Source organism: Tinamus guttatus, unplaced genomic scaffold, assembly GCF_059628265.1.
Source record: "Tinamus guttatus ecotype Peru unplaced genomic scaffold, ASM5962826v1 Tinamus_guttatus_pri_ptg000048l, whole genome shotgun sequence".
Taxonomy (NCBI): Eukaryota; Metazoa; Chordata; class Aves; order Tinamiformes; family Tinamidae; genus Tinamus; species Tinamus guttatus.
In genome coordinates this window covers 7,674,956-7,687,971 of record NW_028288582.1, presented here as the reverse complement: position 1 = coordinate 7,687,971, position 13,016 = coordinate 7,674,956, and the positions used below count along the sequence as shown (strand labels likewise).

General features: G+C 43.6%; 1 protein-coding gene and 1 non-coding gene across 2 annotated transcripts; both read left to right on the top strand.

Annotated features, from left to right (window-relative positions):
* Positions 1 to 250: 250 nt before the first annotated feature.
* Positions 251 to 324, top strand: TRNAI-AAU (transfer RNA isoleucine (anticodon AAU)). Its single transcript has one exon. It is a non-coding gene; the product is annotated as a tRNA-Ile (tRNA).
* A 1,524-nt stretch (positions 325 to 1,848) lies between these two features.
* Positions 1,849 to 12,142, top strand: ZNF839 (zinc finger protein 839). The gene is made up of 7 exons (XM_010215232.2): positions 1,849 to 2,802; positions 4,004 to 4,255; positions 5,653 to 5,745; positions 6,088 to 6,240; positions 7,885 to 8,025; positions 8,995 to 9,133; positions 10,809 to 12,142. The coding sequence occupies exons 1-7, from the start codon at positions 1,912 to 1,914 to the stop codon at positions 11,759 to 11,761; spliced, it is 2,622 nt and encodes an 873-aa protein (XP_010213534.2). The 5' UTR covers positions 1,849 to 1,911; the 3' UTR covers positions 11,762 to 12,142.
* Positions 12,143 to 13,016: the final 874 nt, after the last annotated feature.

The window sequence follows — 13,016 nt, the reverse complement described above, 5'->3', positions numbered from 1 at the left end:
CTCATTACTCATTACTAGTCTCATATTACTAGTCTCATTACAGGCAGCTATTACTCTTCACTGCCTCGCGCGTGCTGCGTTCTGGTGTGTGATGGCGCTGCAGGCTGAGCGCTTTCTCCTCCGGCTTCGCCGTGCCGCTGTCCGGCGCTGCGGCGACAGCGGGGACCTGCCGTCCCGCGCCGTTCACGCGGGCGGACGCAGGGCCTGGCCCCGGGGTTATATGGCGGACGGAAGAAACGTGTTTGCAACTGGCCGGTTAGCTCAGTTGGTTAGAGCGTGGTGCTAATAACGCCAAGGTCGCGGGTTCGATCCCCGTACGGGCCACTTTCTTTTCTTTTTCCCCCCACTATCGTCAATGAACTATGGGCGTTACGGCTCCAAATCTATATTTTATCCAGGCGAGAAGCGGATCGCAGCTGTTACACACCGCGGCGCGCCGGGCTGTCAGCGACGAGCGACACGCGTTGCCGCGCGGCTCTGGGGCCGAGACCTTTTGCCCCTGCGAGGCCGCCGTCGCTGGCCCCGCCCTATGAAGCGGGCGGGCCGGGGCGCCATTGGCTCGCGCGCCGCGGGCACCGCCGCCTCGGGCCCTCCCGGTGGGGGGGGTGCGCGGCGCCCGCCGAGCCCCACCAAGATGGCGGCTCCCGAGGATGGGGGCGCGGAGGCGCCGCCGCCCGCCGGGGACGAGCCGCCCGGAGCGGCGGCGCTGGCGCAGAGCGCGGCCGCGCTGGCGGGCGCCGTGATCTACCTGCAGCCCGACGGGAGGCTGGTGCGGGGCGCGCCGCTGAGCGCCGAGGAGCAGCGGCAGCTGCTGCAGCACCTGGCGGCACCGGCGCCCTCAGCGGGGCCACCCCCTGCCGAGCCGCTGCCCCCCGAGGCGCTGCACAGCGTCCTCGAGCAGGTGAGCGAGGCCCCGGCGCCGCAGGAGCCGCCGCCCTCCCGGGGCGCGGCCCGGTGCTGCGGAGCGGCCTCGCGCCGCGCGCGCGGCGGCGGCAGAGCGTGGCCTGGTGCGGCGCCCTGCAGCAGGGCCGCGCCGCGGGGGCCGCCCGCCTCCTCCCGCGCCAGGGAACGGGGCCGCTGGGGAGTCCTAGGGCGAGCGCCCCTTTTCCTGCGTTGCTAGTCCCCATTTTGGCCGCCCTTGCTCGTAAGCGCCAGCCCCGCAGTGGGAGGCGGGGGGCGCTCCCAGCGTGGGTTACGGCAGACGCGTTCCGGTGCAGACCCTGCCCGCTGCGGCCGGTGTTTCCGCGGGGCTCAGCACGCAGCCAGTCGTCCCTTCGGAGGGCTGTTTAAACTGATCAGCTGATGCTGCCCGGGTAAATAACGCGGCCCCTCTTATAAAAGCCCCTTGAGCTCTGAGTCGGAGTTTTTTTGTGCAGTGGTTGTCTTAAGCAGAGGTGGCAGTTTGCATCAGGATGGATATATATCCTTAGATATGCAAGGTTGAACAGGTGATGGTGTGGAGGAGGAGAAGGCTTGTGCTGCTGTTCATGTCCATGTTTTCTTGAGCTGTGAGCTTGTTGCGAGATGCCCTTGGTCTGGTATTTGCTGCATCATTTAAGCAGCTGTGGTTCAGCCCAGGTAGTCCCTGTTTGCAAGGAACAGAGCTGCAATTTGTCCTAAGACCAGGCTTGAAAGGCTTTAGTTGAACAGCAGCCACATCTGTAAATATTCAGGAAATTCTGTAGCTTGAAGGAAGGGAACTTATGCTTTGACGCTAATAAAAGGGAGGGCTAATAATGTCTGTTGGTTTTATCATGCTTTGCTTTAAGGCCATATGTGTATGGTCCTAATAAATATTGTGTTTTGGTAATAAATACTGTGCTTTTGTAATCTCAACTGTGCTTTTCTTTTTTTCTTTTTTTCCCCGAACAGCAGCTGGAAGCCATTTGTGTCCAGGTTCCGCCAGGACAGATGAAGGAAGCCGAAAGGCCGATGCCATCGTTGGCACCAGCCCAGTCTAAAACTGTAACGCTCAGTCAGTCGGCTGGTAGAAATTCCAGTGTATCTGGACTTGGCGTTGCTAATCCCCCGATAATGAGGATACAGCCAGTAACAGGGACTGAGCAGCAGCAGCTTTCCCTCCATAGTTCCTCAGAGTCTGCAGTTCAGTTGCTTATGCAGAGACCTTTAGCACCTCATGGATCAGTGTCCGTGACCAAGATTCCCAAGTGTAAGATGCTAAATGGACAGAGAACTACATGTGCCACAGTATCAGCTGTAAGGCCTCCAAATATTGCCATGGTTGCAGCCAATTCAACAAATTCTCTGATATCATGCCTTGAAAAAAAACAAAAAGGTGATAAACTGAAAAAATCTTTGAAAGTGAAAACCCGTTCTGGACGGATTTCGCGGCCTCCAAAATATAAAGCTAAAGATTATAAATTCATTAAAATGGAGGACTTGGCTGATGGTCATCAATCTGACTCTGATGACTACTCAGAACTGAGTATTGAAGATGATGAAGAAGGAAAGGTGAAGGGAAAGGATGCGTTATTCAGTTCTTCAAATTATAATCTGAAACCCAAAATGTTTAAATGTGAGACTTGTGAAAAATCCTATATAGGAAAAGGAGGATTAGCAAGACATTATAAACTTAATCCAGGTCATGGACAACTGGAGTCTTCACCTCAAGAAATACTGTTAAATAAACCTAATGGAAGTATTTTTGTGGACAATGCTTGTGGAACAGGAGAGGAAACTAGAAGCCCAGCACGCTCAGATTTTGTTGCTGTCATTTTAAATAATGAAAATGAACTAGCTGTTGGCTTGGAAGAAGTGGTTGCCTCACAGGCTGGAGAACAGGTAAAGGAAAACCTGAGAGTGCTATAGAGGTTAGAATGGCAGCTTTATAGCTGCATTCTGTGCTCATTCTTCTTAATTCCTGCTGACACTATTAAGTATTTTTGAAAAGACTGAAGGTAGGGAGATAAAAGCATGTCCATTCAGTGGTATATATCTATATATAAATTTTGCAGTCTTGCACTGCTCAACAATATCCATTCAGATTTTACAAACTTGCACACTTAACTCGTTGATTTGGATACAGCTTTTGGCTAAGTAAATATTTTCTAAAAAAAAAAAAATTGCTTATTAAAACTTGCAGATAGACAGGAAAGCAGACAAGACCATGCTCAGCATGTGTTTATGTCATAATTAAAACTAACTTAATCATTTAATCTCTGTATTCCTGCTTAGTAGAATAGTGGGTAGCTACTGAACATTAAGATGAAGATGCACTGATTATGAAAAGAAGCTTGAACTACTTGAGTGCTATTGTAATCTGTCATCACTTTAAAAAAAGATCTGGGTCATGCTTAGAAATTCTAGCTTGGTAGGGAAGAAAAGAGGCATTCAGTAAAAAAAAATCACTGCTTTGATCAATCAATATTTTTTATTATATAGCTTCATTATTTGCACTGAGGTCGTAATCATTTTAAAAATAGAAAATATACTTTGAATTTGCCTTGTAGTCTTATTACAGAAGCTATTTCTTAGCTATGCTCTTGGAGAGGGTTGAGAATTTTTAAACAGTGGGAATTTGGGAAAAAGAGCATTTGAATTTTCATTACTAAGCTTCATATGTCACTGAGTGTGACGTTCTTAGTTCATACAGAATCTTTATGCTTTGATGTGGTAACTAAAAAAATCCAACCTGTCTTTGATGGATATGATGTACTGTGAAGACTTATTTCTGTAACCTTTGCTAGGAGAGGACATATTTTACTTTAAAAATATTAAATATATTTAGCACAAGTAAATCTTTAATCATATTCCTTTAATCTCTGAATTTCATATGACTCTGGATCAAAAAGGCTAACTTTACAAATAATGGTATGCATATCTTGCAGAAGTAGCTGTGTTACAATGTGTTGGATTTATTCCCCAGCAATTTTTAGTTATGCATGTATCCAGCTCTCCAAATGAAGACCTCCATTATAAAACCTTGCCTTCCTCAAAACGGTATTTAAAATGGTGAATAACCAGTTTTCCTTTTTCCTTTAAGACCTGCAAGCTTGCAGAAAGCAGGTGCTTGTTGGCAGAGCAGCAAAATGAGACAAGTTCGGGACCCCGGACACCTGTAACGCCAAAAGGACCTGGAAGACACAGACGGCCTAAGAGAAGAGGCAGACCAAGGATGGGTGGAAGATCCCGACGTTCTGGAAGGCTCAGCAGACCTGCTCAGTCTCCCTCCAAGTCCCTCAGTAGCGTGTCAGCAGAGCACAGTGTATTCAGAAGAAAAGCTAGGTTGAAAGAGGTATGGCTCTCTCCTGTAATTACTTCTGAAGTAGATACCCATTCCCTCCTTTTATTTTTGACAACTTGTTTTCAAGGATGCATTTTCAGAAATCCTTTGTGACTTTCTCAGTAGCTGACAAAATGATACCTCAGATATTAACCAAGAAGAAAATGTTAAATTAGGTTTAAGGAAAAAAATACTTCTGCCAGAACAGAGAAGAAAAAAGAAATGTTATCTTGGTCTAGAGAGGGTCTTTTGACAGTTAGATGTATTCTTGGCTACTGTTTTTCTGGAGAATAATAATTACTAGGTATTACTGTGTGTCTGTTCCAACACAGTAGAAATACTGCACAACTGCGGTTGTGCGATGTTATATTCTTTAAAAAAGAAAAAACAGTGAAGCTCTGTGCAGAGGATGGAGGAGGGGTTAAAAATCTAAGCAGTTAACATGACTACTCCCCTTTCCCATCAGTTCTTTCCTACATAGCACAGAAGATCTTTTAAAGCTACTAAATTTATTATCATTGCTCCTCTTTTGATATGAGTATGCAATAACTTGTGGCACTGAGTATTGTCTGTAAATGAGGATTATAAACTGTTGTTGAGGCTTTTTTTTTATTATTTGTTACCTTCTCTTTTGGTGTCACACTTGCCTTGATTTTCAAAACTGCTTAAACATATAGTCTAAAACAAGCAAATTTATTTCTAGCTCGAATTTTTAGCAGCGAGTGCTTTACAAAACTCGTAGAATCATAGAATCATAGAAAGCTTAAGGTTGGAAGGGACCTCTAGAGATGATCTAGTCCAACCACCCTGCACACGCAGGGTCACCTAGAGCACGTGGCACAGGACTGCGTCCAAGCGGGTTTTGAAGATCTCCAGAGAAGGAGACTCCACAACCTCTCTGGGCAGCCTGTTCCAGTGCTCTGTCACCCTCACTGTTAAGAATTTTTTCCTTAAGTTCCCGTGGAACTTTTGATGCTTCAATTTCCAGCCGTTTCCTCTAGTTCTGTTGGTGGCCACCAGTGAAGAGAGACCAGCACCATCCTCCTCACTCTCTCCCTTGAGGTACTTACATACACTGATTAGATCCCCCCTCAGCCTTCTCTTCTCCAGGCTGAACAGGCCCAGCTCCCTCAGCCTCTCCTCACAGGGCAGATGTTCCAGGCCCCTGATCATCTTTGTAGCCCTGCGCTGGACTCTCTCCAGCAGTTCCACATCCCTCTTGTACTGTGATGCTACATGTTGTCTGTTTAAAATATAAAAAGAAATTACCCTGATGGAAACATATCTGAGGTTTCTATAAGATGCGTTTGCATCTTATTGAAAAGTAGTGACATTTTATGTTAGGGACGTGGGATGAAAAATCTTTGTAGGCTACTTTACTCTGATAAACTCATTATGTTTTTTGACAGCTAATACAACAATGCGATAATGAAGACTTAATGGAGCTGGCTCTCCCACGTCTTACAAAGCTTGTAACAGTATACGAATTTCTGTTGATGAAGGTAAGACTTTTTTCTTAATACAAAAATGTTAAATTATTTGAGGGAGACTGCTATTACTATAAATAGCAAAGACTCCTTTGGAGAGTATCTCAATTTCCTGACTTGGATGTGTGAAGATTTAAGGTGTTTTAGACATCACTTCTGTTTCCTATAGGCAGAACTGATCTTTGATGGAAAGTCTTGCTTGTTTTCTGCCTTGTCCACTGGCATTTTTGAAGGTTCTGTATTCTTTTGACTTGATAGTTAGTATTTTAAAATGTTGAGCAAAACAAATTGACAGATTTTAAATTTAATCTTAAAATATGGAGAGAAAACAGCTTTTATTTTTTTGCTTGTTTCTAGGTTGAAAAAGGGCATTCAGCCAGAGCTTACTTCCCAGACGTGTATAGGGAGTTTGAAGAGCTGCATAATATGGTAAAGAAAATGGCCTATGATTACCTTAGTAATTCCGATCTGTTGAGTTGCCAGGAGCCTGTTGAAATAAAAGATCTGAAGGTAATAAGGCATTCCACTTGAAACTGTGATTTGGTGGGGGAATTTTGTCTTTTAAAATATTGTACCTCTTTAGTTCTCTCTGATAAGCTTTTTCATGAAGGTCAAATTATTTGAACAAAGGATCTTTCTTGATTAAAAAAAGGGAGATAACTGTAAAGAGTACAGCAAAAAATCATGGAAAAAAAAAAGAAACCTGTAATAAAGGTACAATTCTAGCTTACAGCAGAACACCCAATCAAAAAAAAAATCCATTCCAGTAGTATTCCTACTGGTATGTATCTGCACATCTAGGGCAGTATGAAGCTGCACTTTACTGCAATGTGTGCTTGGCATTAACTCTTCATAGTAGTACACCTTAATATTTGATTAGGAAGAAGCTGTCTATATTTAAAACAAGTAGCCTTGATTTAAAGGGGGTAAGTACTGTTAGAGCAAAATGAGGACAAATGGAATGCTTCTGTGCAGTTCATAGTCATACTACCATATGAAATGTAATGAATGCCTTAATTAAAAAGATGCAATCTGTTATTTCAATAACCCTTTCCAGATTTGCTATGGTTTAGTTGTGGGTAGAAAGACAGTGGGGGTTGTTTTTTGTTTTGTTCTGGTTTTGATATGGATTTGTTTATCCTTTATTTGGTCTTCATTCCTCTTGCTTGGAATAAAATCCTGTAAAATAACATCTTCATTTTCCCTTCCCCATTTCAGTAGTGAATAACACAGTTTTGCATATTATCTCCAAAGGAATTTCTAAGCTGCATGCTCATTAAAGCATTTCTGCACTGAGCTTGCAACATCTGCATACTGCTCTGAACTAGCACCCATACGTGTCTGCAGCTGCTGTGAGAAGGGAACATCCTGGAAAACTCTGGGTAGCAAAGGCAGTGATAAGATTCTGGTTCTGATAACAGTGGGGCTAGAAATGAAGTCCTGTACGGACTGTTGGCAGTGGTTGCTATTTATTTTTCAGAAAAGTGACATTCACTGATGTACTAAAAAACTTTCTAGAACTGCAGCGTGCTCATCTGACTCTTCTGTCATTGACCAATGCTGATTCTTGCCTCTGGAGAACAGAAGTTGCATCAGTTAAAGGGATGCTGTCAGTGTTGGTAGACCTAAAATGGAAGCCACGTTGTTTTCTTCTCTCCAGCATTAATGTGCCTTCTTGATATAGAATTATGTTCTTTAAAAAATATTAACCTTCGGAAGCCATATAGTAGCATACCTGCATAAGGGTTGAAACACAGGAAAAGAGTTTGGGAAAGAATGTAATGTTTAGCCTCTAAGAGAAACCACAAGATTGAAATGTTTGTAAATAATGGAGAGTCTTGATGGTATTCTTCGCGAAATAGTGTGCTTAGTAACTGACTCTGGATTCAATATCTAACCACAGTACTTGTAATTATTACAAATTTGCCTTTTAATTTTCACCTTCAAATGAAGGCTGTGTTCTATTAATACGAAAATGAGTAGAAAACATGGGAGTCTAAATACGTCACTGAGCTGTAATGATTAGTTGGTAGCCTGGACCTCTGTATAATTACTCTTCTAGTTCATTTTCAAGAGAACAGATCAGTATTTTGGTATTTATGTGTTTGGGTTGGAAAGGCTAACTTTTTCTTTTTCCTGTAACTGTTTTTAAAGGTTGCTGAATCACTAGGACTTACAGAAATACTCACTGGAGGACAAAAGATGCAAGGTGTAAACTCTTGTTCACAACATACAATTAAAATGATTAGTGAGGAAGTGCCTGTGGAGATACTGGGACAAAAACGGTTAGCTGAGGTATGGAATATGTTTGTGAAAACTTAAAAATGAAACCAAGACGAATTAAAGCCTGCTAAATTAATACTTCTTATAAGGCCACACTGCCATTATAGGACTTGTATTATAGTAAGACTTTCATGATGTTCGGTTTGTAAGCATTTAGAGAACTTCTCTGCACTCTGGTACCATAGCAGAGCATCTTAACTAGCAGGCTAAAGTATTTTGGGAAGACATTTGAACAGTTTGTCAGGATGTCATGATAAAGACAAGAAAATTTGTGTTAACAGTAGTAAACGCCCCTTCCCTCCTCCACTCTCCCCTCAACCCTCATAATATTGAACTTCAGTTTTTAGTGATTTGTGATGGAGTAAATGAGCTCATGTGCAGCAGGCCCAGGTGCTGAAGTGATTGCTCTACTAATTTGGTGGTTGGCAGAGGTGCATGGAAACTGCTCCTTTCCTTCTAACAAGCCTGTTTTGGACTGTCTGCAGCTGTAGTAAGGAGCAATCTGTTTCTGGAGAGTGCCTTCTCTTTGGTCCTTCCCATCAACTATTTTTATTTAGCCCAGAGTTGTCCTTAGTGGAGCAGAAATAAAACTAGCACTTGCCCCTTTTCTGCTCATGTTTAAATTTGTGAACTGATCAGTTTTCACTTCTTAACTGAAAGGTGCTGGCTGAGCTGTTCATGGCCTTTTATTGAAGCTGGAGAGGGAGCTTGAAGCAGGTATCACATCTTAGCTAATTCCAGTGTCTCACTGAGGCATTTGGATCTTTAAGCAAGGGGGAGTTGTTTCAATGAGGTATCAAAAGAAATCAGTGGAATTTTGGAAAAGTATGATGGCTGTGTTAAACTTTGGCCTTTTAGGAAGACCCTGAGAGCAAATGCTTTTTCCAAGAGCGTGCAAGTTCCCACAGTTCGTCTGTGATCTCTTCCAATATTGCCAGCTGCTGTGGGTGGCAGCCAGTTAATTATCTCTTGTATTGACAGAGCTCAGGGGAGGAACTGTTGCCATCAGCCAAAAGGACCAAGTTAGAAGACGTAATGGAGAATGTGAATAATGCTTATGCCAGTCAAGATGAAGTGAAGGCAAAGAGTGGAAATTTGTGTACACTGTTTGAAAAAGATGGTAACCTCTTCAGATTTACCGATTCTCTTCTGTTCATGGAGGAGCTGAACAAATTCCTGTGTTCTTCAAGCTACTGTGGTTTTTGTCTTAAGGTTTAATTTCTCAACTTGCTTGCCAGGTCCTTCCTAAAGGTCCTGTTTAAATGGAAGAAGCTTCATGGGCGAGGGGGGGAAGCATTGATGCGCTAACACGAGGGCAGTAGCAGTTAAACGCCCAATACTTCAGCTATTGATGCTGCTTGCTGGAGTGCTGGGGTGACAGTCCTGCCCTGCCTGACCCTGTCCCAAGTTCCGCGGGAGGAGCGGGGAGGAGCAGGCGGCAGCCCTTGGCACGAACAGAATCCGCAGGGCTTTATAGATGCTGGGGGAAGGCAGGGGCTGGCAAGGGCGATGCCACATCCCACGGGAGATGGGGAAGCTGCAGGTGGGAACTGAGATACCTTTTGCATGACAGTCTTGCCTGGGGGCATGTCCTTCCCTTCCTTCTCCCTTCTTCCTCTCCATTTCTCCCTGCTACCTCAGAGGTAACAGTGGATTAGTGAGCAAAGGAAGATGGGTCCCTGCTGTCAGCTCCCCAAACTCCACTGGTCTTTTATTTGAAAGTGTTGCTGTATTCAGAGGCATCACAACAGGCTTGTGAAAGACTCCCCTCTCTAGAGAGACACCTACCATTGCCATCCTCTTGCTTTCTGAAATCTTGCTTTGCTCTTGCTATAAGCTGCTTTGCTTTTGTCCTTTGTGTGCTTTTCTCTCAAGTTGTTTTTCTTTAGTTTACTTTTTTTTTTTCTCTGAAGATACTTTTCTTTCTCTGCATCATCAGGCTTATTTCTTGTTATACTAGGATTTTTGCAAGGGCTGTGATTTTATTATTTTTTTAATTAGTAATATTTCATTTGCACCTGCTGGTAGGCCTTTTGCTAGTCTCCAGTGCAGAGAGCTTAACTGGCCCTTCTGAGTTGCTCATCTCCTTTGTTGTGCAGTGATCTCTTTCACAGCAAAATGTACTTGTTCCTCCTAATGGTCAGGAATTCAAACTGACAATGTGTGTGCTGCTGCACTCCAGGTTACTGTTTGACTACCTGCTGGGTGGCTGAGAGCCCTTAGTCCATGTCCAATGACTGGTAAAGGACGCTCATTTAAACATCTAGTGTTTTACCTCTCTGTCAAAGGCCGAACGACAGGTGTTCTGGGGCTCTTAGCACAGCTCACTAGATAGGTAGTTAATCAGTAACGTTTGAATCCCAGTTGAGCTTGAATATCAACAGAAATTTCATTAGTTTGAATGTGTCTGTCAATTTACTAATGGTAACATGGATAAGCAGCTGGCAACCTTGTCTGTGGCGCATTCCTTGCTGTTTAATGTTATTGGCTGTGTGCCAGATGGAGATAATTTGGTTTCGGACCAGGTTATCTTCAGAATTCCCAGAAAAATGCTGCTTCTAATGTGATTAAATATCTCCATACCAACGGACTTTACATTTCACTATCTAAATGCTAAAAGTATTTTATACTGTCCTTCTCATGGGAACTACTGTGACACTTTAAGACACTTGAAGTTTACTAATTTGTGGGGAGGAAAAGACAGAAGCAGTTTATTTTTTCCTCCAAGAAAAATTACTTTTTTGGACTTGCAGTAGTAGATGGTCCAACCAAATGGTATTTTTTCACTTTTTTAGGTTTTCATCCATTAAATGGGGAAATCTTGCTCTCAGAAGATGGAGATATCATGTGCTGCTCAACGGGAAGCATATTACCCACAGCAGAGGCACATGTTGATTCAGAAGCTAGAGTCACTGCTGAACATGCGGGCGCCTTCTCTCCGATGATGGAGATCAGGGCGGAGTATTCCCAGCCCGCAGCTGTACAGGGAGTGGGTGCTGCAGGTGACACCACTGTGCCAAGCGGCGAGGCTGCGCTGCCGGCGGGAGCAGGTGCCTCCCCAGAAGCAGTTCAGGGACATCTTGTGGGAGAGGACAGGGCGCCTGGCCTGGCAGCTTCCCACCTCGGCAGCCCTGTAGCGCAGGGTGCGGCGGGCATGCGGAGCGCCGACTCGCCAGTGGGAGAAGAAAATGGAAAATATCAGCAACTACAAGAAGAAAAGCAGAACTTTGCGATTAAAGAACATCCTGAACTGCTTCACGGTGCTAGTATCACTGAGACGCAGCAACTGGAAAAAGTTTTTGTACCAAATGTAGTGCCAATAAGGCATCCCCACAGCACTGCTGTCCAGGATGCCTCCTCATCTGCTCATGTGAGCCATGAAAGCCCTTGTGAAAACATGTGTGAATTCCCCTGTGGGACAGGGGAAGCCCGGGAGCTGGAGAATGCAGCAGTTACTGTAGATCAAACTGTAGCTTTTGAGATTACTGATGAGAGCCATGACTTTTTGTCTCAGGGACACGAACAGATTTTTATTCAGACTACAGATGGACTTATTTTGTCTCACCCAGATCCTGCTGTTTTGTCTCAGGCAGAAGACATTGTTATTGTGACTGATTCCGATGGCACTACGATGCACATTCGCACACCTCATGGGATACCTTTGGAAACTGTGGAAGCACTACTGGCAATAGAAGCACATGGCCAAAGTGAAGAAGTTCTGCTCTCTCAAAGTGAATTGGAGCCATAAATTAGAAAACGGTATATGCTTTCTTCTGGAAAAAGGCTGGCTATATAAAATGTATATTTTTCTAATGTGAATACTGAAATAATTGAAATTAACTTATTTGTAAACTGTTTCTATGCCCTGTCCTTTTTATAACTTATGTTTATATAAATTTAGTAACATTGCAACCAAAAATTATAGACATAACAAGATTCTATTTGCTCTTCTATGTATTGGGGTAGGGGAAGATGGAAATCTGTCAACCTCAAAACTGTTGCACTATTCCCTTTTGTTACATAGTCCCTTTTCTCTTTAGCCATCCAAAATGCAGTAAACTGCTGCTTTTTGGCCATGATGTGCTGGGAAACTGTGTATGGGTAAAATAAAAGCTATATTAAAAAAGTGTTTTCTGTTCCACTGAGAATCTAAAACTCTTTGGCTTTATTACAGTTGCTGTTAAAGCTACCTTGAATATTCATTAGCATGACGCCCATAACCTGCCTGGAAAAATGTACAATTTTAAAATGCATTTGCCACTTGTGCATTCTAGGAACAAGGGGGCAGCCTAACTAACCTTTCTAGTTTTTGCTTTTACCTAAGAACAGACTAAGCATCCACTGTATTTTTGTGGATGCTTCCTCACAGCTGCTGCTTTCCTCTTTCTTCCCTGCTCCCCTTTGGAGAACATTAAGTGACTACTAGTCGTATTTTCCTCTGGAACTCAGGTAGATATTATTGAAAACTGGTACCACAGTACTGGTACCACCACGTGAAAACTGGTACCACCTGGTGCGTGTTGTACCATCACTAAATATGGATGAGGCTATTGAGACTGTCAGTGCAGGAGAGCTTCTCCAATTAAGTGTAAAGATTGACTTTTTTCAGGGCTTTGTTACTGTGGAAATGTTGACTCTACATGGGAATTTGAACGAGAGAGAAAAGGGACAGCTCAGAGACGAAACACTAGATGAAACAATCACTATAATATCCCCTTAATGTAACTTTCTTTTCTGGATGCCTAAATAGAAGATTAATTTGTGATTAGCCAGAACATTGCAATTTTTTGCATGAGTCTGAAAGGTATTGTCAGATTTTAGTGAGTTGTCTTTTTTTTGGGAGGGCTTGAGGGGGTAGGGATAGGTGGCAAGGGTTAGAGGGCAGAGACATCCCTTACACGTGAAGGTACCGTACGGAGTCTGTCCTAGTGTTTGATTACAGTGAACAATTGTTTCCTATTACACATTTTGTACCGGTTGTCTAGATCTGAGGGCTCCAAATA